Consider the following 27,380-nt stretch of genomic DNA (forward strand, 5'->3'; position numbering starts at 1 on the left):
TCAGCTCTTTAGGGGTTTGCTGTGACTTTGCTGTCTGCAAGTGACTGTTTCTGCTGTCCTACTGCTCACTGAACCAGTCATTCTCTGAAACAGCACCACAATACAGTGCACCTAATTGGTACACTCATGACAGGCCTGTGTGTGCTTGTGTGTGCCTCAGTGTTTCCTTTTATGTTTGTGTGTTACGTGCTTAAGCTAGCACCAAGTCAAAGCAGCTGAATTCCGTTTTGTTTCTGTTTTAGCCCACTTTTATGTATGGTTTCTGTTTTTCTTTCTTTGCTTTTTTGTGTTTAATGCAATGCTCATAAATAAATGTAAATGTATGCAGAATACTTTTGGTAATACTGCATATCTCTTGTAGTGTTTTCTTTTTGTTTGCTGTATTGGTGTTTTTAAAAGCTTGCAGTAACAATTACTCTTTTTGAAATTGTCCGAAGTCTAAAGAATATGCACAAAGCTTCAAGACAATTTCAACCTGAATTGTCGTGCAAGACAAAATGTATTTGGATTTGAAGGTTTTGCATCACCAAATGCAAACTGATTTCAGGAAATGTCTTTCTCGCAGGATTTTTATAGACGAGTTCAACTGTGGTTTATGTTTGCACCATCCTCTGGCATGAAATGTAACATACTGTCAGTTTGTTTCCATGTCGAAACCACTGTCAGCCACATCTGATACATGTGCTGTCTTATGCAATAAGCTTCAGTTAAATTGTAAAAACAGAATAGTCATGAACAGTAAGGCTGTTCTCTATTAACAAATTAAAGCACAGTTTTACCGAGAGAATATCAGAGACTAACCCATTGCATGTAGTTTTACGATGACTCTGGATGCTGTGATGCAGTCTGAAGCTGCTCTGACTGACCTTGCTAAAGCAGTCAGTGTGCACACACTAAAGCCGGCTGTACATCTCACAAGAAAATTTGGCATTTTGGGGTTTTTATCATCACAACCTTTGGTTTGACCACAGTGTAACTCCAGGCAGATCTACACCACCATCTTTAACAAACTCGTTATTCTTCTGTCTTTTATGTGATGTTTTCAGCTGTGTTGCAGATGTGATTTCTTGAGGAAAGTTTGGCTATTGTGACACTAGCTGACTTAATACACACGGATCTACAGTGCCAACACATTTGTATCATTTATATGGTAATTGCCTCAATTTCACCCTCAATGCCCCAAGAACATTATGGCTTGCATATGGTAATTGCAGTTCTCCATACATGCTAAACTGCAGATTATCTTAAACCTGTCAAACCCATACTTCAAAAGTTTCCAGTCATAGGAGTTATACTGAATATGTATTGGCCTGATGTATAGTTGTTGTACAATTCAGTTCAGTTCAATTCAAAACACTTTATTTGTCTCCAGGGGGCAATTTGAAGGCACACAGAGTAGTTACACATCAAGGAAACACAAACAGCTGTGCAACAAGGCATCAGTGCAACAAAGCAAGGATTCTCTACATGTACTGACTCACTAAAGGAAAACAACAGAAAACACCTGCAGGTTCTGTTAAGCATGCATCTGTCAGATAGCGTGCAGATGAAGAAAGAGGCACTGTCAGTCAAAGTTGGCATATAGAAACGTGATGGATGGATGGGATGTTTTGACTGAATACTGTCACTTGTTTCGTAAGATCATCAATGTGGCTGGCACCCATTCATCTCCTCATCCATCATTAATACAATGACCTCTCCAATATATCTTGTTTTATTTAGGAAACAAACATGCTATCTAAACACTTCAGTGTTTCTGTAGAAATATTGCCAGGGCTCATTCTAACCTTTTCCTTTTATTCTTTTCATTTTCTTTATCCAGTGTAATCACTTTCATAAGGCCTACATCCTCTCATGAGGAGAACTGACCTGCAAATATAATGAGTTTAATGACATCAACAGTGGCTGGGAACACAGCAAATTCTATTCTGAAATATGTATACTGAAGCCCTAAGCCTCTCCATGTTTCTCCCCTTTGTTTACATATAGCGCCTTCTCTCCTAATCTGCCATGGTGAGAGTTGCGTGGGCAGAGAAAAAGCCTGAATGTTGAGGCAAACAAATGCAGTGGTAATATGCTCAGGAACGCTCTGGTATCACACAAAACAGGAAGGCCAATCGTTGCCCGAGTTTGAACACGAAACACCTAAAAAGTCAACCCAGTTGCCAGAATCAGTGTTGGCATTTTGTGCTTGTGCATTGTATAGCCACACCAACCCTCACCAACACTCATGCTGCAGTTAGACTAGAGCGTAAAATCCTAAAACGTCAAGTTTGAATAAGAAAGAATATATTAAACCGAACTTTAATAAATCCACTGCGTGGTAAGTATCTGTGACCAGTGGCCTTTGATGTGAGGTGTCATACATTTACAGCAATCCTGTATTATAGCTTTATTATTATTAGCTTAATCAGAATTACCCAGAATGCAACATAGACAATGGTACTTTACTGAAACGAAGAAAAGCGGTATTGTACTACATGCAACTTTTTGCAGTACTGTTCTGACAAGGTTAGACCCGCAATAAACATTTTTTTTTCTACTTTTATTGCATTGCATTACCCTCTACAACTGTTTTAATTTCTAGTCACTCAGTATAAAGAGCTACACTTCTAATATGTCTTTTATTTGGTTACTTATCTTTCTACATGTCTGACTTACCCTGCCAGCATGCAGTATAGATCACCTAGTCAATACTTGCACTCATTTTAATCTACATTATAGAGACAAAAATACAATAACACATGTGTCACTTTATATCTACAACATGCAGTGCAGTCACATGCGTAAGTGGTAGTAGTTGGATAGATCTTAAAGTATTACTTGAATGAATTTTTAAGTGAGAATTAATTCCTCTGCAACCCAGTAACTGTGGTACATCACCGCTTCTGTGTTATTCATTCCCCTCTCTTCATCTCCACTTCTCTGTTTTCCCCAAAGACCCGGTAGCATGATAATTTCTCATTTGATTCAGTTTTGCCTGGCAGAAGGGAGCAAAGCTCACTGATAAGATCTCCTTAAGAACCAGACAAGTTGTCAGTAATGAAGGGAATTGCTTTGATCCGTCGACAAATAGGTCATTTAGACGGTGTCTGGTTTCTGATGCTGGGTAATACAGTCATGTCTTCCTCTCTCTCTCTCTCTCTCTCTCTCTCTCTTTTTCTCTTTTTCACTATCAATCTCTCTTGGCTGAATGTTTCTTGTCCACTCTCTCTGCCCCTTATAGACACACGTACTATAAGAAAATCAGAGGGAATGAAAAAAAAAAATACGTAGAAAGAAAAAAAACATCTCTTGATTATTGTTGGAGCTCTTGAAAATGAATTCCTTTGTTAATTATTACCCAGTGGAGACATTTTTATGGGTGTGTGCGTTACTATGTGTTATTTGTGAAGTGAAAGATAGCAGTGTAGCAGGGAGAGAGAGAGAGAGACTCTTTCTTTTCATTAAAGGAAATAAAAAGTACTTTTGCAGTTATGAGAAACTCTTCTTGTTCATCTCATGCTGGGTGTTTTATTTTTTTTAACGCATCCCCTCCCTTTCTGATGCTCAAATGGCAGAATGGCAGTGAGAGCTGCTCACTATTGAAATGACATCCCGCCTGTCACAATATTCTGTGATAAAAGGAGGACACTGATAACATCCAACACCAGCTATCTGATTCATTCCCTTGCCTTGACATCCATTTTTGGATCCCTTCATGCATAACCATGGACAGTATATCTCCATGTATTGAGGTGGTATTATTAAATAACAAGGCAAAACTTTGCCTCATTGAGTGTGCATATACGCATGTGTTTGGAAGAAACGGAGGAGTATTCTGGTGTTGGACCTCCATAGTTTTAAAAGTGTTTACGTGAACATTGTGGGAGGTAAAGCGAATTGACTGGAAAGGCTGTGGAAACGTGCACTTCGACTTGGAAACGGGTGGGAAATCAGAGGGGCGGGAAAAAAACCAAATGGAATTATGGAGAGCTATCACTTCCTAACTGGTGAGGATTTATACGCCACTGCCAAGGCCAACGGATTGAAGTAATTTCATTTTTCATGCATGGCTTCTGTCCCCACGGAGACCTGAAGCGGAGAGAGAGAGAGAGAGAGAGAGAGAGAGAGAGAGAGTATAGGAGAGGGGAGAAATGAGAGGAAAGGGGAGGAGTGGAGATGAGAGAGAAGGAGCTGGAAAATAGGAGGGAGGGTAGAGGAAAGAAGAGACAAGGCGATGGGAGGAGAAAAGGGTGATGATTGAGAGGGGGAGACAGTTTGGCAGTTGGATGTGTAATAATTGCTTGTATTTTCTAATGCGACAGGGAGCGCACCAGTGCTTTGCCTGTAGAGGAGGGTAATGGCAGTGCATTGAGAGTTCAGCTGAGCAGCTAGCTGGTTGTTTGTTAGTTTGTTGGTGCTTAACCCGTAGAGTTTCTTTGAAGTAATAGCAGTCGATGCCTGCAGCTCGTTAATTATCATAGCTGTCAGCAGTAATTCGCTGAGATATGTGCAGAGAATCCGGACGTTCTCCTCCCATTTTTTCCCCAAAGAAAACGCTCATACAGACATGCACAAATAGTGTTAGTGGGATGTTTTGACAGCACCTTTTGCATTCTTACAGAGACCTTGTCTATAACTGATCACCTTTGATTTAAGACAAACCTTAGAAATTTGAAGGTAATCTTGATGCTGAGGAAGAGGAGGAGGTGTCGGTAATCATGTCGGGTTTTTATTTCACCGGCAGGAAGAGTCAGGATGACACCTGTCTAATACGGTATGTCCATCCCTTGTCCTCGTTAGTTGTTCCAGCTATTTTCGCAGCAGGGCAGAATTCCTAGCGTGTCAAAAGTGTGGCTAAATTGGTTCCTCAAGTGGTGAAAGATGGAGACAACTTTGGACAGTCACACTCTTCAAGTGCACTCAGGCTCTCCACTGAAATAGTCATTGATTAGAAGAAAAAGGTTGGCCATTTCTGTATGTGTGTGCGTGAGACAGTGTATTGGTGTGGGTGTACAGCATGTGCCTGCATCCTGGAGTAAGTGTATGATTGAGTCAGTTTGATTCACCAACTGATGTTCATGGGTTGTCGTGTAGTTAATGGGGAGAGATGGGATGCTTCCAGGTTTGGACTCTATCTGGGCACTAAATTGAAAAACTCCTCCAAATGATTCGCAATTACACAGCACTTCAGTCCAAATCACAGGCCTAGCAGTGCACTTAATGCACCTATTAGCTGTCTATCTGGCAAGGAAAGCAGAACCAAAATGCAGGCCTATTTCTTAAAGAGCATTCTGCTTTCCACAGGTATTAATAAATTCTCTTCTCCTGTGCAACCCTGGATATGAGACTGTTCTTCTCTTCTGGCCCAGTTCAAAATTTGTTTCTTGTTATGTTACCCATTGCTGCTTCCCTAATTGCACAACAATTACTACTTCATGTTTTTTTTTACCTTACCATCTAATTGCCATTTTTGCTCGTAGTGTGTCTAATTCCAGCTCGTCTCCAGCAAATCTTAATAAATTACTACCTGACTGTCAGAGTTAACAGAAAATATGTGTTGATTTCATTTCTCCCTCCATGAAATACTGAATTAAATTTCTCTTTTGAAGCTGTCTAACTCTGCCAAACTGAATGCATGGCGCTCCCTACGGCAGCACTAATGGAATCCTTGAATATGTGGTGGCTAGAAATGCCAAAGTGTGATATATAATGTGTGTGTGTGTGTGTGTGCTTGTGCGTGTTTCCAGTGAATAATATGCAATATCAGGTTTCCTCAGATTGTGTAAGGACAGAATTATTAAACTCCGGGGCTGTAAATCACAAACTGGTCCTTGAATAATAAACAGCCCACAGGACATTGTGTACCAATAGGTGGCTCAGTGCCAGAGAGGAATAGAGACACAGTATGGGACTTTAATAAACACTGTATTGACTGACTGACTGGGTGTTCCTCTTTGTTTGTTACGATGCAGATTCGTTCAGACCAGGACCAGGACATCTCGATTCGATACAGCATCACTGGGGTGGGAGCAGATCAACCCCCCAATGAGGTATTCAACATTGACCCTGTGCTTGGGAAGATGTTCGTCACCAAACCTCTGGATCGGGAGCATCGCTCTTCTTACCACGTGAGTGTGTCTGTCATCCCCACACATGCACAGCACCTCTGACCTTTAAAATGAAACCCACAAACAAAATATAGAGCCAATCAATCAGTGTAGTTGTACATAAAATAAAAATGCCCTTTTAATGAAAAATTAGATTTTTTTCCTCTCATATATATTTTTTCTTGTACATTATTTATTAATCTATGTTTAAAAAAAAAAGAAAGAAAATTCCCTAAAAACAATTAATTTGTAAAATAAATAATTGTAGAAATTTAAGACTGAAGATGAAATAAGCATGGGATAACAGACAATTGTACAAGATTGCATACTTTTTTACTTCGTTGTTTTGTCATATAAAATGTTACATTAAGAATATTGGGCAGTATTATTATCTTAACAGCTTTGTCTGCAAGGAATAGCAGCATTTCTTTTGAGGTAAATGTGATAAATGTGATAATTAATCACTAAGCTCTCAAACTGCTGTGACATTATTTTTTTCCCGTAGCTTTTAAGGGTCTTCATAGGATTTTGTTTTTTCCCCCCCAACTAAGTATGAAGTCACATCCAGCAGCTGCTGGCTTAGCTAAAGTCTGGAAGGAGGGAAAACAGCTCGCCTGGTTTTGTCCAGTTTCTAAAACTATCTTAACCAGCACAACATTGTCATGTCAGAGCTAATTTTATTGGTGTCACCTTAAATTTAAAGCAAAGTGGACTTTGTAACCTTTGAACAGAGCCATGCGGACTGTAATGTAAATCTGTTCTTGGTCCGCTTCAGTATGCATGGCCGTCTTTGCTTTAGCCGTGCTGTGCTGGCTTAAAAACAAATTTTTGCCAAAATACCAACACCTCTCTTGGTGTTACCTCACTTCAGCCATGCCTTTCCTCTCACGTTTGTGTTCTGCATGCTGGTCTAGGCATGAAAATATCTAATATCTATCTAAGAAACAGCCAAGCAAAGTGCATTTAATATTTAAGGAAAGTACTAATTTGTTTCTGCTAAAGTCTTTCCGCTAGTCTGTCTACTTCCATGAGAAAAGAGCCCTAAGGCATTGATATAGTGAGCAACAACACAGTGTTCATCACTTTAACTTTCTGTCTCTGGTTTTCTCTGTCTCTATACCTGCTGCGATCCTTGTGTTTGTTTCAGAATTTGGTCTGACTTAGAGTTCTTGCGAACTGGCAAGCCCAACCTTTTAATGGAAATTGAACAGATTTATACCCGGAACAAACTCCAATCAATGAGGTGATTTGTTAAGAGAGGCAGGCACTTGCTAAAGGTTGTTTAAGTTAAACTCAATGTTTGTTGTGCAGGAAAAGTAGTTGGTGTGAAATACAAAGAGCTGGGAGAAACCAGATGAGACAGAGAAAAGATGAACACGTAAACAGATGAAGTACGGTGTTCAGTTAAAGTCCTCTCGCACTGGATGCTGTTTGAGCAGCGGTAATTTAACTGTATTGTATAAAACATGAACATCCTCATACCCAGACAGGCAAGATTTTATTTACTATGCAACATCAATCTGAAAAGAAACAACAAAACAAAGTCAGAATTTGACTTTGTGCTGTTTCTTTTGTTTACTTCATATTTTCATGCAAGGACGGAACAAAGTTACGGTCTGGTACTTCTTATTTCAAAAAAATGAGCAACTCTGAAATTCAAAACCAGCCAGGCAACAAGATGCATTCTTATGAGGAAAAAAACCTTGGAGCTTCTGGGTCTGCTGTTATCTCTATCAGGATGCTGCCTCTTTGCCAAATGCCAAGCGCTGCCTGGTACAGTCTGTTTTCTCCCCCTGCCTTTCAAGATAGTAACTTTAATGTGGACCCAGAATTACATTTTGCCTTCTTTAAACATGGCGGTAATCTCTGACTCCTGCTGTTATTGAATTAGGGTGTGGGTGCATACAGGATGGAGGGATGAGGGTGGGCAGAGATAAGGGGCCCGGTTCCTCGTTACAGCACAGCAAGATGCGATATATAATGTCAGTGCATGGATATTGGGTGCAGGACAGATCAGACACCGCAATGGAAAAAGTAAAGTCAAATTAACCTCAAGGAGACCTGAAGACACAATTTTGGTGGAGGTGCAGAGTGGAAGCAGGTGGTGGAGAGGAGAGGATGGGCAGAAGTGGAGAGGATCTTCACCTCTCTGAGGAGAAGACGCCGTGAGAGAATGGTACTTATTCTGTTTCCTGCCGCAACAAACCTGGAGGCTATTTCACTTATCTGGCTCTCACGCTCTTGCAGTGGCCAGGAAGCATTTCTCCCATTGAGCATGCTCAGATGGAAACGGCAGCCTTCCCTCACTTCTCCATACATGACATGGAAAAAAAAAAAACATCAAATGAGGGGGGGGCTTCTCCTGAAATTGATTGCTGACATTTTAACAGAATAAATATTTATTTAATGTTGGAGCTGAGCATTGATCATATCAGAATTCAGTTTTGTTTTGTTTTTTCACGGTATGTTATAAACTAAACATCCCCAGTGCTTCCAGCTGACAGGAAGATCACTGAATAACTCATGTTCAGGGATATAAACATTCCCAGGTAAGGTGAAGTGAATCAAAACAGCTTTAGAGAGAACTGAGGAATTCATTTTGAAATGACACTTGAGTCGGTGATTTTGACCTTCACAGGAGGGTTGAATAAACAAACCGCAAGCACCTATTTAAACTGATTCTCTGATAATTCAGCTTTTTTTCTTGCTTGTTTTCATTTATTCTTTTTTTTAATCCCACCAGACTTCATAAGAGAAGAAAACAGTCCGGACACATTTTACAGCGTGTCCAAACTTTGAGAGAAATCCTTGTTGGTGATTCCACTGATCTGAACACAGCTGAGCTGAATTTGAGATGGGTCGGCTGTGTTTGTGGAGTCGGCGGGAAGGGAAGAGATTTCAGGACTCTCTCTCAAACAAAATCAGACAGAATGTTGGCCTGGGATCAAACACAGTGATCCTGAAACAGACACCTTGCCTTTACAACAGAGCCAATAAAATAAGTTGTTTCTTCTTGTTATGGATTCTGCTGAGATAAAAACTTCTGGGGACTAAGTGCAAAACAGATAAGAAGTGTGGAGAAAGTACATGATTGCAAAGGCAATTATTCTGCAAGAAAAATATTGTGAGTTTCATTTCTGGCCATACTTAATATTGTTGTGTAGGTTTAGGAAAACTTTTTGAAAGTTTTACAGTGTATAATTCAATAATGCAGATTTTATCAGCCTGTGTATTCATGAGCAGAGTTGAATGCCAACTTCAGAAAACAGTGCAGAGGTGGGTTTTTTTTTTTTGTGGCTTTAACGGTGCCTTGAAAGTAGTCTCCTTGAAGGGTGAAGAAAAACCACCTGCTTGTTGGTGTTTTATTTATGTTGTTTCTCCCTCTCTTTTGTCCGCTCCTGAGCAGAAACAGTTTGGAATGCACTGAGAGGATTATAACAGGAAGGATATAAAGAAGTCATGCTCACATATGGCAAAGTTCTTAAAATTTAGGCAACAAAAGCAAACAGCAGACCAAGTAATTAGCACGGAAATAACACACTGTTATGAAAGTGGTCTTCATGCCATTCTGCAAGTCTCACAAAAGAAAAAAAGAAATGTGGCTGGAACTTGTGTTTTACTAATATATAATAAATGATCATTTAGTTTCACCGATACAGAACATGCATAAGACACATATTTATTGTATCTCTAACCACAAGCCATAAATTTGAAAATTCAAATAAAGCAAGATAAAAAAAAACAAGGTGCATAGGCTTTAAGTTGAATTTGACCAAAGCAGTCTGAAAAAAAGTTTTAGACACCGGCAATCGATTCGTGTCTCAGGTACATTATTCTGTGATGGCTCAACTTTGACTGCTGTTCAACAGTAGTGTCCTGTCATTAGAATAGTAAAATTAGAGAAAATAAGATGTATGTATTTCTTCCTGCATAATGCCTGCAGAATGTTCCTGTTAGGCCTGACATTGGCCAACAAGGCCATAACAATTTAAGATGACTCGAATGAGCTTGTGTCTTCTTGATTGACATGAACAACCTGTTTAGGAACATTTCAGAGAGTAAAACCCCTCATCCTCAGGGGAAATTATACCTTTGATGTAAATAGATAAATGCAGAACGTAGAAATGTGGACCAATCATGTTGTCAGATGGGCAAGCCTTTGCTCATTCAATAAAAAATTATTTTACACCAAGTGTTTACCTAAATAACCAATGCACGCTCTCATCACAGACTCATCATTAAAGATTTGTCGATTCAGTGCTTCCTGCTCCCGTAATGGTTATAATCTGACCTCGTTTTTCTTTTTCTTTTTTTTGTGTGTGTGTCTCCCAGTTGCGAGCCCATGCTGTGGACATGAACGGGAACCAGGTTGAGAACCCAATCGATCTGTACATCTTTGTTATCGACATGAATGACAACAGACCCGAGTTCAAAAATCAGGTCTACAATGGCTCTGTGGATGAAGGCTCTAAACCAGGTAATGAAAACATGGATAAACGGATAGATCAGTAGAGGGAACAAAAGTGATGCAATTACAGGTGTTTTTATTAAAAGACAAAAGAAAAGATTAAAGAAATGTGCGGAGGATTTTATGTGTTTGGTTACGAGTGGACGGAGGAAGAGCTGCTAGTGTATGAGGAGATATTGGTGTTGTTAAAAGTGTGACTACACCAGTGAATCTTTGACGCAACAGAGAATTTTCTATTCCCCTTGATTTAGCAGACAGACAGAGAATCCGTCTCCTACAGTGGCTTTTCATTTAGCCGGCTCCAGCGGTGGCCATAAACCAAAGGAGGGTGCTCAGGCTGGAGAGGAGATTGAGGATTAAATGCGCCAAGCTGTAGGACCACTGGGTCATTTTATGCCTAACCTCAGAGCGGAAGAATCACTGAGATGAGCTCTCTGCGTGCACACGTGTGTGAGCGTGGGCCTGATGAGCCACAGTTTATTGCAGCAGAGGTGATTTAAAAAGGTGTCCAGGTGTTCATTTCCTTTCCTTTCCTTTTCTTTTGCTTTTTTATTCCCCTCTGCTGCTGTCCCCTCCCCCTCAGCTTTGCCCCACACAGCAGACAAGCCTCTGTGGCATGAACGACATTCAGCTGAACAATAATCATAAAAAAAAAAAAGTTTTAGAATTTAGAGCTCCAGTGGTTTCAGTGTAAGGCCAATTACAGACTTGAATTAGTTTGCAAATTAAAGAGTCATTATGGGGACCTAATCCTGTCAGGCACAGCTTAGGACGCCTGTACAAAGGGTCCACATTAAACCCCCTAAGAGTGCAGCTTAATGAAATTACCCCAGCGATGTGCGGTTCTTCATCTCCTTCTCTGTATCCCTCTATCTCTCAAACAAAAGTGATGGGTGGAGGACTGATAGTCACTTCACTTGGAATCAAACCAAATATGGTTAGTCTGTCCTCTATTTCTCTCTATTTTCCTCTCCCTCCCTCTATTCCTGCCAGTTTTTTTTTTCCTTGTCTCGCTGAGAGGCCGTTAGAGTGCTCCCTCTGGTCGAGTCATTGACAAATGTTGCTTTGAAATGTAATGAAGTTTGAAATGGGAGCTGCGGTTACAATTATCCTCGGACAGGGGCTGTCACTAGCATGATATCACTATCGCTTGCAATTAGAATCGGCTGCGAGAGAGGGAGTGCAGGAGGGAGAGCGATGGAGAGATTGGGTGACAGGAAGTGATCCCACACAGAGTTATATGAGTGTGTGGAGACAGCAAACAAGTGATGCATTCATGGAGGGATAGTCTGCACATAATACTGTATGTCTGTGCTTGTGTTTGTCGCTGGAGTCATTTTTATTTCCAGGTCTCCAACAATTTTAGATCAAATATAAACATGTAAGATGTTGCTAAGCTTTAATGTGATTAAGGCTTTGCAGTATCTGTCATCAAAATGTACTTGTAGGATGTTGGAGAGCCTCCCAGTTTGATCTTCTTAAAAAGAAATGGTGGACATTTTCACCCTGTTTCAATAAATGCAAGCTATGATATGAGTTATATGGCGATATAAACTCCTCACAATTATATCTCTACACTATATGTCTGTGCTTGTAGATGCTATTTACAGAACAGGTGTACAACATTTCCATGCTACCATAAATCTACAAAAATCAATTAACTTTATTGTTAGTGTTATTAAGCTGCAACATCCAAGTGGATTATTAGCCATGTTTATGTGTACATGAACCAACACCAGATATGATCATTACCAATATTGTATGCACCATTAAAATATGTTTTCAGAATGGCCAATTGAGCATAGTGGTGCATTATGTGCCAGGCATTTTGTGGCATCTGTCTCTTTTTGCTTAAAAAGGACACAACAGACACAATAGCAAACTCTGATTGTGAAATCAGGCTGCAATGTGAGTCATTTATTTTGGACAAACAACTTTACTTTACTGCTATAAGGTCAACATTTCTAAAAGAGGGAATGTGTGGGCGGCATGGTGGTTAGCACTGTCGCCTCACAGTAAGACGGTCCCAGGTTTGAGTCCAGGTCTGGGCCCTTCTGTGTGGAGTTTACGTGTTCTCCCTGTACCTGCGAGGGTTTTCTCTGGGTACTCTGGCCTCCTCCCACAGTCCCAAAAACATGCACATTAGGTTAATTGGCTACTCTACATTGCCCCGAGGTATGCGTGTGTGTGTGTGTGTGTGTTGTCTGGTTGTCTGCCTGTGTGTGTCAGCCCTGCGACTGACTGATGGATGAAGTGGTATAGAAAATGGATGGATGGGATTGTGTCATTTAATCTTGAAAAAAGATGCTTTGGCCTCGCCTAAGACTAAAGAATAAAATCTGTTCCCACGTAATTTCATGAAATTTAAAGTTGACTTATTGTCTTGTTTTGGCTGTGTGGACATGCAGTATATGTTGACAAATATTCTTTCCCTCATCAGGAACATATGTGATGCACGTGTCAGCGTTCGATGCTGACGACAACACTACAGCTAACGGAATGGTGCGCTATCGAATCCTGTCCCAGACGCCGCACAGCCCCATCCCTAACATGTTCACCATCAACAGCGAGACCGGAGACATTGTGACTGTGGCACCTGGTCTGGATCGAGAGGTTGGTTTTCACCCCCTCCAAAGTCATCCACAAACTTTTTATTTTAATTTCACAGACATAAAGTTAAGCGAAATGGGATTGTGTAATGATGTGATAGTAGTCTCCACATGGTCAACCAGGTGAGGCACTTTCATCCTTGTTTTTGGAGCATGTTTCCTAACAGCATTGTTTACTGTGATGACATGTTGAGATGCACCTTACAAAGGTTTTCTGGCCATTTGACACCACACACACCAGCTTGTGTTTTTATTTTTTTATTTATTTTTGTATTACAGTAAATTGCCTTCTTCTCAAGTCACCTTGTTTATGGAACTATGAAAGTTGAGACAAGACCCAAATGTGTTTATTCTCGCAACATGGATGTGCCAGTGACAACTCTGCAAAGAAATCTCCGAGACAGATCGTCCTCCCAAACTGTCACCAGTGACAGACCTATTAACAACACATCACGCTGCAGTGGGCTGCTCACGTTGTGTGTGTGTGTGTGTGTGTGTGTTTGTGTTGTAAAGATAGAGTGGAAAAATCTTTGATAGAATGCCCTTGACACCTGTCAGACAAACACAAAGGGCCATGTAATCACATCTACACTCGATAAAACACAGGCAATTGAGGGGAAAAAGAAAAAAGAAAACTGAAAGCAGCGATAGAACAAAAACAGAGCTGGGCAGATCGGGTATTACAATGAGGTGGGAAGAAGTGAGAATTTGCCAGTGGAGAAATGGTGACAGAGAAGCAGGATCAGGAACGAGGGTGCCAGAGGAGGGGGTGTGTGTGAGGGGAAACATGTAGTAAAAATGTCTTTGCTGAACCTCCATTGCTTATTTTTACTTTTTCTCCTGCATAGTGCTAATCCAGCCAGTCACCCCTGATGTAGGATTAAACTCCTACATACAAGCATATTTGTAGTTTTATATTTGTGTAGACCCATACTGACATAATAGCTCCTAACTTTATTTCTACCTATGTTTACCGAGAGCACCTGACACAGTGTAACACCGTTCATTCAGAGCTGGAAGATGCACAGTGCAACCTCAGTGTGATAGACTGACTACTGACCCTCTCCACTAGAACAGATGGGGTAGGGGTAAAAGGTAAGGGGCCTTGCTCAAAGGCACCACGGTGGTGGTAACGAGAGAGGAACAAGTACTTTCTCTTTCACCAAGCCCTTTTTATATGTGGTTTTAATATGCAATCTGTAATGGGATGTCTTATCTGAATAAGGAGAAATGTATTTTGTAAATACAGTCTGTACAGTTTGACCACATTCTTCAGAAACTCATTTGCCTTTCGAGTTATAGTGTCACCTAACTATAGGTTAGAGAAACAAGCATGTGATCAGGAGGTTGCCAGTTTAATTTCCCAGAGTGGCAGAATAAATGTGGATGGGAAAAGTGAAAAAACAGACCTTTTCCTCCTTTTCCTCCTCATTACCATCACTAAGTCATTCACAACCCTTCAGAATAAGTAGAGTATGAGTAGGGTCTGTAGAGCTGTAGTGCTTCCCTTGACCTGAGACAAAACTCCCAGCTCTGCCTAACAAATTTGCATATTAATATCTGATTACAATGACAACAGACTTGAGATGATGTGATTGTTTATTAATGTCAGGTGTAAATGCAAGGGCCCATTGGTACATGTCATTATTGTTAATATCGTGTGTAAATGGGGTACCTGTCCTGGGTAGCTTAAGAGAGAGGGTGGTTACAAGCCTTAGCACATAAGACTTGAATTCCTCACAAAGACAGACGTACAAGAGCACACACATGCTTCATGCATGTATGTACTCGTCCATAGACACATTTATTTGTACATACACCACTCTTACACTGTCTCTGGAGCATAACAATGCATACTTCTTTATTGTTGACTGAGATCAGATAAGAAGTCTCAAATCTTGCAGGGAAAAAAAAACAGTGTTGATATACTGTAAATAAACTTCACAGGAAAATGCTACACAGCACACTGTGGTGCTTCCCTGGTCCATTTTTAGTCAGCACTTTGACCCTTTGAAACTTTGAAAGTTTCTGCATCTCCCTTCCCTTCTTGGGCTGGGGTGTTGAAGATGTTAGGTGTTTAAAAAAAAAAAAAAAGAAAAAACAGGCATCTATTTTAGGAAGTCCTCCTCTCTTGTGCCTCAGCTGAATCCCTGCTGTCTCTTATCCTCTCCTCTGTTCTTTACTTTTGAAAAGTCTTCTTCCTCTACTTCATAAACTCCCACACTGATTCTCCTCGAAAGATTTCCACTGGTCTGCAGTGCACTTTTAAGAGCTTGTTGACAGTAACAGACCTCAGTCCTTTAGAGGAAGCTGGGTATGCTGTGGTGTTGTTGCAATGCTGAGAGGTTCAGAGGAGCTCTACATAATTACTCCCTTGTCTAATTAGTGAGAGTGTTGTGTACATGCCATACACTGGCTGATGGGACAGTCAGCCAGGCACTGCCTCTAAACAAGATATGAGGAAAGAGAGGTGTATGCGTGTGTACGTTTATGTGTGTTTGTGTGGACGTATGGGTGTTAATGAGAGTGTCTGTACAAGGTTGGAGTTCAGCATCTCGTCTAGCATTATGATGAGAGGAACTGAGAGGAGCTGTCTAATCCTCCTGATGTGGCGTCCGGGCCTAATTGGGATATTTACTCGGTAATTAGCAGGTGAAAGAGAGAGACTTGGAATGTAATTGGGAATCTTAGTGACGAGACACATTATACAGACAGTCGGCTCCGGGGTTCCATCCTTCCTGCAGCCCATTAACTGCACCCTGGGACTGAAGAAGAGACAGAAGATGTGGCCTAAGAGAGAGAGAGAGAGGAAAGGAGAATGGGACTAGAGCTGAAGCGCACAAATGCATCCAAGTACAAAAATACCAGCAGTAGAACCATATTTCAGCATCCATTAAAGTGATACTGTGTCATTTCAGAAGATAAAATATCATTTATCATTCTCTCGTAGTATTGCTCCATAGATAGTCTATTAATCTCTGTCAGTTGGATCATTGTTTTCACATCTGTCTGTCAGTGGCACTGAATAAGAAATGTCTTTGATGACATACCCATGGGGAGGCTTCACAGTCCTGCCTTCAGATGGTGTGAAGTCTGGATACATTCGACTAAGGAGGTTTCAACTCATTTGAATGAAAGACTTCACCCTTGTGAATCTGTGTTTCAAATAAGACCTTGGGCAGCTACTACAGAACAGAGCACAGGCTCAGCTTTTTGTTCCTCTGGGGAGTCACAGTCTGTGGCTGTTACTGTAGACTTGACGAACAGAAATCTCTTTGCAGATGACTGAACACTGTTTCTTTTTTTTTTTGTTTCTGCCTTTTACAGAAAGTGTCCCAGTACACCATCATCGTGCAGGCCACGGACATGGAGGGCAACCTGAACTTTGGCCTTTCCAACACGGCCACTGCCATCATCACTGTCACGGACATCAACGACAACCCTCCCATGCTGACCTCTAGGACTGTGAGTTGCTACAAAAAAGGGAGTGGGGAAAGGGTGACAAGTCGGCAGAGGAGAGGGTTTGGGTTCCAGAAATTGATGTATATCAAGATGGAGAACACGTCTCCACTTCCTTCCACTCCAGAGTGAAGCCAAAATATCCTGTATACAAGAACTGCCATCTTGCTCTGATGATGTCAGTTGGGGCCAGGGTAACTCAGTAGTAATGTGGTGGTGGAGCCGCTGTAACGAGCTTACCAGTATGGCTTAAAAGTCCATATACCCGTCTGACCGAGTGCTTAGCAGATCTCAGATGTCAATCTTGACGTTTCATCCCCTTTTTATTGAATTAAATGACTTGTTAAATTCAAATGTATCATCAAAATGAACACTTGAATATACGTGAGCATAATATGAACTAGCTAAAATGACAGAAACCATGTACTTTGGATTTTTTGTTTGCTCGATTCCCCCTCTGCTAACATTGTGTATATCTCAGTGTTTTGGCATCAGTTTTGGGGAGCTTTTGTGTAGTCTGTCTTTATATACAGTCAACAGTTTCAGAGAAAAAGGTGACCGGGCAGATTAGTATGCTGGAGTATAACAAACAGAAAGAGCTCTAGAGGGACGGGCATGGAAGAAAAGAAGGAAAGAGGAAGAGATGGAAAGGAGAATTGAAAGGGAGGGGCGGTGAATCGAGGAATGGAGAAAGGAAATGAATACAGCAATGTGTTACATCATTACGGTGGAAGATTTACACAAGGACAGTGAGGAAGGGTTATTAAGCGCAAAGGGTACTTACTCATTTCCTTATAGAAGATGCAACCCCCCCCCACACACACACACACAAAAGGAAACACTAATCTATATCATTGATTTGCATCAGCAAGAAAACTAGAGCCAGCAAATTGTTAGTGATTATTGTTGTGATAGTGATATTTAGAATGATGATTACATTACAGAAGGTCATTATTGAGTGAGAGGTAAAAATTTAAAGTCCATGGTAATGTACTGTGTGTAATGTATCGATGTGGTGAAATTCAGCAACATCATCACTGAATAAATTAGTGAAGCAGGAGATTTAAAAGTTTACCTCGGTTTATTCCACACTTCATCTTGACTTTGGTCATTTCTCTCCTTCATGCTAAATGTTTAGGTGTGCGGGAGGTACAGCTGAGGTGGCAGCAATATTTCTCACTGCTCGTGGATGGAAAGTGGAAAAAATTTCTAATTATTTGAATAGTTTTTAATAAAATTCTCCTGAGTCAAAAGTTTTGTTCGAGGAGCGAAGAGAACTTGGCGTGTCTGCATTCTAATTTCATATTATGATGAAAAATCTTTCTAGGTGTCCGTCTGGCTTCGGGTGTCAGAATTATTCAGTATGTGTACTTTCCTATCGGTAGTGGTGAGAGTTCAGGCCTGTTGGGTAGATAAGGTGCTTAGCTCTGCAACTGCAGGGATAGCAGCTGAGGCGCAATCAGCAGTACAGTGGGTCCAGTTCTTTGAGGTGGTAGCAGAAGAATTAGCATTAGCATTTGCCCTGGAGGCTATTAAGACCCTATGATGATGAGTTAGCGCTCGTGGTAAGCATGTGTCAGCCATGGAGCTCATCAGAGAGCTGCTACATCACACACAGCAGGAAACGTACAAAGAGAGGGCAGAGGAAGAAAAAAAAGGGAGATAGTGAGCAAAAAGAGAACAAGGAGGGAAGAGGAGTTGATGAGTGGACCACCATGTGCACTTCAAGATGAAAAATGAAGAGAGGAAAAAGTGATGAGAGAATGATCGGGAGAGGAGAAAGAATGAAGGATTATTTGGTCACAGGAGATTTTTCCTACAGCAGCAGCAGTGATAAAGCATGGACATGCCCCGTTGTAAATGAGAGGGCTTTCCTGACTCGGCATCCCCCTCTGATTTAAGATTTTCTGCTGATGGCGGAATATTGATGATAGTGGCCGGTAATACATTCATATTCTCTAACTGTATTCCACCATGTTTAAGTGCATTTCCATCATCACCACTGAGGGAAGTTAATGCAATCATGGATATTGATGATAAACTTTAGTGGAGGTTCTGGAGCCACAATGAGAGGAGCACTTTTCCCCACTCCCTTAATAAATCACCCATTTTAGTAGCGAGATAACATAAAAGCCATTTTGTTGAGAATACAGGCCATTATGCAAATATTTAGTGTTTGCAATAAACCCCATAGATCTCTCAACATGTCCCAGAAATATAAAGTTTGGGGAATTTGTCTTTAATGTTGGTGATTAATATTTCATCACGCCTATCAGAGGCTGCTCTATTTTTCAAGGCAGCAAAGGGTGGGTGTATGCGTACCAATGTGAAGGCTTTGAGTGCTTATTCAGGACTGCATCCATGTTTTGCATTATTTCTGTGATGCAGATGAAAATGTACTCGTCTCTTTTGTTTTTGTATACAATACTGCAACAGTGGCTGTATCTTATATGGCGCATGATTTTTTGTTGTTAAGTGTGGAGAGACCTACAATCCTGTAATCGAGGGTACCTCAGTCCAGGATTTACTGCAGTGCTTCCGTTGGCCTCCTTTCTTGACTATCCTTACAAAGTTCCTATGATGAAGTCATCTGTCACTTGCCGTCTACTCCTCTCGCCTCTATCAGTCTTTTCCAGTTGCCAAAATAGTGGCGGACGGATGAGGGTGTTGCAAGAATTGTTTTGTCAAGTGCAGTGAGAAAGCCAACTGGACTCTGTACCAATCAAAGTCTCAGAGCTCCCCCCTCCTTCCCTTCAGTGCAGCAGTGAGGGACAACATAGACTAGCAAAGAAAGAAAAGCTGCCTGATGAGAAAAATAAAATAGAAAAAGAATAGAAACTTTTATTGTCATTATACTTACTGTATGACAAAATTTGGTTTGCTCTGTTGCCCAGTGTGCTCACAACACGCTCATTACACGGACACCATTCATCACACTCTTCAACATTCACATTCAACGCCAATATTCATCTTCACACCTGAAGCATGGAATAATAGATTAAACAGTAAAGATATACTCCACTGTTAAGATAAATTCATTGCACTGTCTCATAGATATTGCAAAGTCAGAACATATATTTGACCTGATCAGTGTGTGTGGGAGGGGAGCTGTCAATGCATGCCAGAGTTTAGTGTGATTATAGCTCGTGGGAAGAAGCTGTTCTTGAGTCTGTTTGTCCTTGTTCTTGTGAACCTGTAACGCCATCCAGAGGGTAACGGGTAAACAGGTGGGATATGGGGTGAGAGCTGTGATTCACAATGTTTTTGCTCTGCTCAGGCAGCAGGAGGTGTAGATGTCCATCAGGGAGGGTGGAGGGCAGCCGCAGATCTTCTGTGCAGTGTTGATGACCCTCCGGTTCCTCTTCTTTTCTGCTTCAGCGCAACTGGTGTAGCACACTGTGATGCAGTGTGTTAGCAGGCTCTCAATGGAAGATCTGTAGAAGGTCACCAGAAGCTTCCAGTCCAAGTGTGTCGCTGCTGTGCTTTCTTGATGACTGCCATGGTGTTTGGGGTCCAGGAGAGGTCAGCTGATATGAAGGTGCTGAGGAGTTTGACGGTGTGGACTCTCTCTACACAGCCGCTGTTGATGTATGGGGGAGCAGGGGCTGCTCTGTTTTCCCTGAAGTTGGTGACAATTTTTGTAGCTTTTGTTGTGTTCAGTGTCAGATTGTTAGTCTTAGGAAAACCTCTGCTGTGTTCAGCTAACAAATCATTAAGAGAGTGAAAACCACAAGGTTTTTTCAAGGCTCTGAAATGCTCTTCTCAAAATCACAAATGTTGAATCACATACCATTGTTGACGACTGCCATACTCAAAGCTCATGGTCATGTGAATAAAAGCTGGAGTCTTGAGCGATAAAACTGCCATTAAAGTGAACTGAATAAAATGGAGACCTGGAAGGACCTGATGGTTCCCTGGGGGAAACAAATAAATCTCTTTAAATTGTCATTTGAAAGTTTACTCTTGAATATAACCTGAATGCTGCTCTGTAGTTGTCTTAGAGAAAATGATAGGAGCTGCTCAAATAAGGAGTTCAAGCATATTCTGAACACTTTGCTCACTGTGAAAATCACAGATGACTTTTGTTTGTTGCTATTTCCACAGTAAATTCTTTGCAGTCAACTCACTACAATTAATTAATCTCTGTCTGAGATTAATTAATTGTACTGAGGCACAAAAATTGCCATGTCATGTAATATTGCTTGCTTGCTCCCTCCCTCATCCTTGATAGATACTTATTGATCCAGCGAGATCTTGAACTTGGATATTGGTAACAAGAGTGGTGGTGGACCCTTCAAGGTCTTCCATCAGGTCTGGTTAACTCTTGCCCTCAGTTGTGACTGTGTGCTGAGAAAGAAGATGCTCAAGGGCCCTCGGGGGCTCAAGAGGCATCTCTGAAGTTTTATTTTATTGAATTGGCATTGGGGAGTCCCTGAACCAAACCACAGTAATAAACCACTCGTGCTCACACACACACACACACACACACACACACATACAACAGCCTGCCTACTTATCCAATGCAGGCAGTGCATCAGGACCACCCGGACTTTTCTGTTGTCTTAAGAATGTCATTGAGTCTCTGAACAGCTCTCCTGACGCAGCCTCCTAATCTGCCCGCTGCTGTCGGCTGTTTGCTGGGTGATGCGAGAGTTGCCAGGCAGGGTATTATGGTCTGTTGGAGTGTTTGGTCTGGGGCTTTGCTCTTTGATATCCTACACTCACATAAGCGGCTCAGTGGCTCTTCCGCGCCTGTTATCCACAGTGACACGGCGACTATGCGGCGCTAGATGCCTGTTGCCTCCAGATGAGATGAAGAAACGTGAGCATGCTCACCTTCTGACCCCGTGTGATTGGTTAAGAGTCAATTAGTTGTTCATGGAGGTGAGGCTCCTCCTGACTCGTGTTTTTTCACGGTAGCGGTGCATTGCTGTTGTTGGTTCGTCTTTGTGGGCTTTATCCCCTGAGCCTGCACAGCTTTGATCAATCCCCACCATAACAGACACATGACAGACAGCAGCTCACTCCTCATCAGGCTTATCAGGACAAAGCACATGTGTTTGTACAGCACGGGGACAACTAAAAGCCAGTCATATACGCTCAAACAGCTGTTTTAACCCTCCCCACTGCTGCCTCCTTTCTGCTCATCCATTCTGTCCTCCTTTGTCACTCGGGCTTTCAAAGGAATGAAATGTTACTGCTCATCTAGGATGAGCAATTGAAATGTAGAAAGAGAAGAAAATATTAAAATTGGAACAACGCCCCTGTGTGCATATGCTTCTTAGTGTTTACTGCTTGTTTACTACTCGGTTGTGGTAAAAGTGAGATCACTGAACCTGAAAACCTGAAAGGAGGGCTGACTCTATAAAGGAAAGTGCGAAAGAGAGATATGAACTCAGTGACACTCAAATGGCTCGATGAATCAAAGTCAAAATTTTGCAGAAGTTAAAAGCAAAAGATCACAAGGTAAACTTTTCCTCTGCTTTCTGCAGTTCTCCGGCGAGGTCCCAGAGAACCGGGTGGATGTTGTGGTGGCTAATCTGACAGTCATAGATGCTGACCAACCACACTCACCTAACTGGAACGCCATCTACAGGATCATCAGCGGAGACCCGTCTGGGCACTTCACCATCCGCACTGACCCTGTCAGCAACGATGGCATGGTCACTGTGGTGAAGGTAAGACATCCGCCTATCAGAACACGCTCAGTCTCTGGCCCTCTGGAAGTCAGTGTAGAGGAAAAATTCCCATCTCCTTTTCCATGCTGACTGTTAGATCCCCTCTGGATTTAAGCACAAGCAATAATAATAGACTACAGAGTTAAATGGGGACAGGCTGGGGTCTGTGCCTTTCATATGCCCCTTTATGTCCAAATGAGAGATTGGAAGCTGCTGCACCCTTCAGAAACAGCTCATACAGGCACACACAGACTTAAACACAATGGCAGGCCAGACCACTGTGGCAAATGAGGTATTGATTTCTCAATTACTAAGGCAACGTTTTTTATACACTCATAATGTTCTTGCTGTTGTGGTAAATGACAGCAACAACAAAGTCATGCATTGTAACAGCCTGATGGAGGTTGTCCAGAGGATTTTACTGCATTTGGGAAAATAATTGTAGATATTTGGGCTATATTGTGTGGATGTATGTAAAGATTGTGCAGATTGGTTCCTGGTAAACGACCTTTAGCATGCTTATGCCTGCGCTCATCCATGAGTAGCACATTGTATATGTGCTTACCAAGTCACACGGGATTTGTAGAAATAACTTGTTGATTTCCGTGACCCCTGAGAATCCAGGGGTTTCTTCCTTGTGTATCTGACTCCTGCAAATTACATCTCACATCCGACAATAATTATTAAAAAATAGGGGTAACATCCCCGTGTAATTCCCATAGTACCCTGAGCAATGAGCTTTGGCATTTTGCTTCTCTTCATTATCTCTAGATGACTGCCTTTTATAATCCATTCCTCTCTCTCCCTGATGTAAAATTCAGTAGGCAGCCACATAGCCATAAGCTCACATAGAAACCCATGGGAGGTTATCAGGAAATCATAAAATAAGAGACAGGACCCCCCCTGGGAAGAAATACACTGTCACAACAAGTAAACAGAGGGGCTTCAGCTCGCTCTGGTGAAGTCAAGAAGCCATAAGAAGAACACCTTGGTGTTCCTATTTTTACCAAGGCGTCTGCAGTTTCTAGTACAGAAACATCGAATCATGCCGACACCCAGGTATGCAGCAGTCTCCCACAAGGGACCCGGGCTCCTCTGTAAACAAGGGCTGAGGTCTTAACCAGAACATGTCACACATTTACACTGCTCTCCAGGGAGTTTATGAGACGCATTCTCATTTCGCCGCATGGTAATAGACCCAGTAGACAAACAAGCACACATAAAAACATACAAACAGAGCCGCTTGGTTTCGAATGAGTCATTAAGATATGTAAATCACAGCTTATGATAAACACGGAATATGACGGGGGGGTGGGGAGGAGGAGAGAAGTCAGGCGAAGACAGATTTTGGAGGATTGAAAGAGACCCGCAGAGAGCATAGATCACAGGGGGGGGTGGGGGGGCAGAGGTGAAGGGGTGGGAAGTTGGAGTCCAGCGGAACAAATTAAGTGAAAAGGGAAAGAGAGGAACGAGTGAAGCGATACTGACGAGATGTTAGATGTGATGGCTCATGGGCAAAAGATGGAAGCCGTGTTATTGACCTCTCACCCCTCTGGCTTCCCTCAGGGTATGTGTGTGTGTGTGTCGGAGTGTGTGTGTTTCAGTTAGCCTACAGCTATACTCTAGACCTCCCTGTGCTTGGAATACTATTGGCTGCAGATCAAAGAGCCTTGAGCATGGTTTGCCTATAAATGGGTTCCCAGTGCACCCTGGGGTCGCATACAAATACACACCCCTGTGCGTAAATTTACTCAGATCTACACGTAGACACACTATAACACACACACAAAGACATCCGCTCCAGTGTCCTTTTCAACCAAGCTGTCTGATTTTTTTTTTTTTTTATATATATTAGGGCTGTACTGCCACAATATCTACTCATAACAGGCAGGCAATGCAACATACAGATGTGCTCAAAATCATTAACATCACCATCACACACCACAGACACGAGCCTTGTGGCGGTAATCATCATCTGCCTGTTTAGAAATGTGCCAGCCGTACCTACAAGCAGGGTATTTGTTCTCTTTTTTAATTTCCTCTCTTGTTGTTGTTGTCATTTGAACCTGATCATGAAGTCTTCATTAGGGAAACACGGAACTGTCACTCCGGTTTAGGCTCAGCCAGCAAAACCCACTGTGGATTACACATAGACACACACATTCACTCAAAAGGCAGAGCCATGACAGCACCCTATGAATAGTATGAGCCTTGCTGCCTAAGCTCAGAATGTGTGTGTGTGTGTGTGCTGGTTAGTTGTTTAGAGACAATATGGGGCCAATTCATCAGGGGACCACTTGACACGACATCTGTTCATTTATCATGTCCTTTATCATCAACAAGGCCCAACGCATAGTCCCCAACCACAGGCAGAAAGAGAAAGGTTGACAGGGCTTTTACCACTATAATCAGCATAACATTTATAGTACACCCCCTATACTTGACATGGATTGCTCATAAAATGTTATAGCGATAATAATACCACTAATGGTAGTAATAATCACTGACCATGCAAGATGAGGAAAGGTTTTATTGTCTATTTTCTTTACATCTAAATCTGTTTTCTTTACTCACCCCCTCCCCGCCAATGGTCGTATCGTATCGGGGCTTCGTCAGAATTATGGAGTATGGGAGTAGACCAAAAGACACCACCAATCCCACTGACGTTTGGCTGTGGACATCTTGACCACAGCCAAACGTCATAATGAATTGAATTACAGGTGTTTATGTTGTTGTCTCTCCATATTTGTGCAGTATTGTAATAAAATATGTAAATATGTGAAATTCCAACAAAAAAAGCACAAAAGTAACATTTTAGTCCACAAATATGACTGTTTGGGGTATTGGTGCAATGCTGCATCTGCTCACAGTGTTAAATTTGTTCCCTCATGCTGGACTTCACGATATACAAGCTGTCTTTGACTGTTTACCAAAAGAAATGCTGAAATTTTATGACAGTTTTATAATGTTAGAACTTTTTGAATTCAGTTTCTCTTCTCATTAACATCCTTCCTTCCTCCAGCCAGTAGACTTTGAGATGAATCGTGCCTTCATGCTGACGGTGGTGGTGTCCAACCAGGCACACCTAGCCAGTGGTATCCAGTCCTCTCTCCAGTCCACAGCTGGGGTCACCATATCTGTCCAGGATGTCAACGAACCCCCATATTTCCCCATGAACCCAAAACACATCCGTTTTGAGGAGGGTGTCCCTGCTGGCACCAGCCTGACGACCTTCTCAGCCTCAGATCCTGACCGACTACAGATGCAGCAGATAATCAGGTACTCGGCTGTATTTCGATACATCGCACTAAAGAGAAGGAATCCTAACTGGGCTACTTCTGACATTTGTCATAGCAGGCCGTTAGTTTAATTTTCTTCTGATGCAAAATCATTTAGATCTGATTCGACTTCTACAACATGTGGTCGGTCTCTCGACTGTTGCAGAGTATTGTCTGACTGAAGCCTGGTTAGCCGCACTGCAAGTACAAGCCTGGCATAAATCCCTCAATATGCACTAACAGAAGGCTAAAAAGCCTCTTGGACAGGTTCCATGTCAGTAGTTAAGGGTCGAAGTTCAACAAGGCTTCTATATTTTGGCAGCCCCCATCTCTCACAGTCTTACTGTGCGAAGTTTATGAGCCAGAGGAGAACTCTGAGGAAGGAGGATAAGGTTAATAGGGAGCAATAGCCTCTGGGGTAATCAGAAGTGTGTGCATTCTGTAGGTTGCATGAGCTCATACATGCAGGAACACACACACACACACACACACACACATACAGTTCATACACAGAGAGAGCGAGAGCAGGAGGGGGAAGAATAAAGAGAACAGCTGGCTCAAGCCCAAACGCCTGACACAGCATTATATCCACCTGCAGTGTTCTTTCTCTGCACTAAGCCTCTCTGGATTTTAAATGTAAACCAACCTTTAAATGACCAGCAGACCTTTTCCTCATTCCTGCTGTCTACTTGATGGTAGCAGCAAATGCATTACGGCCCTTTAAAACTTACTTGAAGGTAATCTATTCAGCTCACTTTGCTGTCTATCAGTGCTGCGAAAAGAAAAGCTTTTTGGTTAGGATGACATGTGTTTCCCACTCATGGTCACATGTAGGATGTCCTTATAGATTTGTGTATGGTGTATAATTTATCAGCTCCCTCCAACCCTCATACTCCAATAGCCACTCCCTTCCCATTTTCTCTGGGGAAAAGATCTAAACAAATTTCCCAGCTAATTTCACACCAAATGAGAGTAAATTGGGTGCACGGTATAATTTAGGAAGACGCCAAAGCTGCTCTCTCTCCCTTTCTCTCTCTCTCTCTTTGTCGCTCATCTACCCCTGCTGAATTCACTTTGACCTCTTTGGTTTCCTTCCTGTTTTTCATGACCTGTGTAAGACTGCAGTACTTTACACCTTAGAAATAACTTGACCTTTCTCAAGCACACTGTCATCTTTCACAGTCTCCTTAACACAAACACGAACCGAATCTCCTTCCTCTGCTGTCACCACATGAGGAAGCATTGCTGTAGAGATGGCAGATTCACCACCTCATTCATTTGGGTCCATCTGGATAGGATCACTCTCAATCCCCCTTCTTCACACCACTTCCATAAAAGGTTTCTACTGTAGACCGTTATGCAAGGACACTAATAAGAAGGACGCCAATAATATAACACTGATTATTCTGGTGAAACTCATTCTTGCCAATCAGGTAAAACCCTGGACAGCGTTTGCATGATCTTATTAAACGAACTGATATCAGCTATGTGGGATAAAAGGTAGGTTTGCATACCTCCAGACGCTATCAGTCAGATAGTTAACTGAACTTGTATGTTTGCATGGGGGAGACATTTAGATTTGACACCAGGTTTGTGTTATATGTAATTTATGGCACGTGTCTTTGCATATGACACGCTGCTGTATATCTTCATGAATGGATGGTGCGGATACATAGTGAGAAGAGAGACAAGGAGACGATTTAGAGGGAGCCGTAAAAGTCAAAAGACAGGTGAAAAAAGACCTGAGGGACTGTGGAGGGAGGGAATTAAGGATGGTGTGCTGACTCCAGGTCAAG

At 41.9% G+C, this 27,380-nt stretch overlaps 1 protein-coding gene across 1 annotated transcript in view; it reads left to right on the plus strand.

Moving 5' to 3' along the window:
* Positions 1 to 27,380, plus strand: part of LOC124062862 (cadherin-4-like) — a 204,458-nt gene that overhangs the window by 163,429 nt on the left and 13,649 nt on the right. Inside the window, exons 6-11 of the mRNA XM_046395895.1 lie at positions 5,958 to 6,113; positions 10,425 to 10,569; positions 13,001 to 13,173; positions 16,497 to 16,634; positions 22,121 to 22,306; positions 25,329 to 25,585. Coding sequence (XP_046251851.1) covers positions 5,958 to 6,113; positions 10,425 to 10,569; positions 13,001 to 13,173; positions 16,497 to 16,634; positions 22,121 to 22,306; positions 25,329 to 25,585 — 1,055 coding nt within the window. The remainder of the gene's footprint in view (positions 1 to 5,957; positions 6,114 to 10,424; positions 10,570 to 13,000; positions 13,174 to 16,496; positions 16,635 to 22,120; positions 22,307 to 25,328; positions 25,586 to 27,380) is intronic.

The sequence above is a fragment of the Scatophagus argus genome, chromosome 8, assembly GCF_020382885.2.
Source record: "Scatophagus argus isolate fScaArg1 chromosome 8, fScaArg1.pri, whole genome shotgun sequence".
Classification (NCBI taxonomy): Eukaryota; Metazoa; Chordata; class Actinopteri; family Scatophagidae; genus Scatophagus; species Scatophagus argus.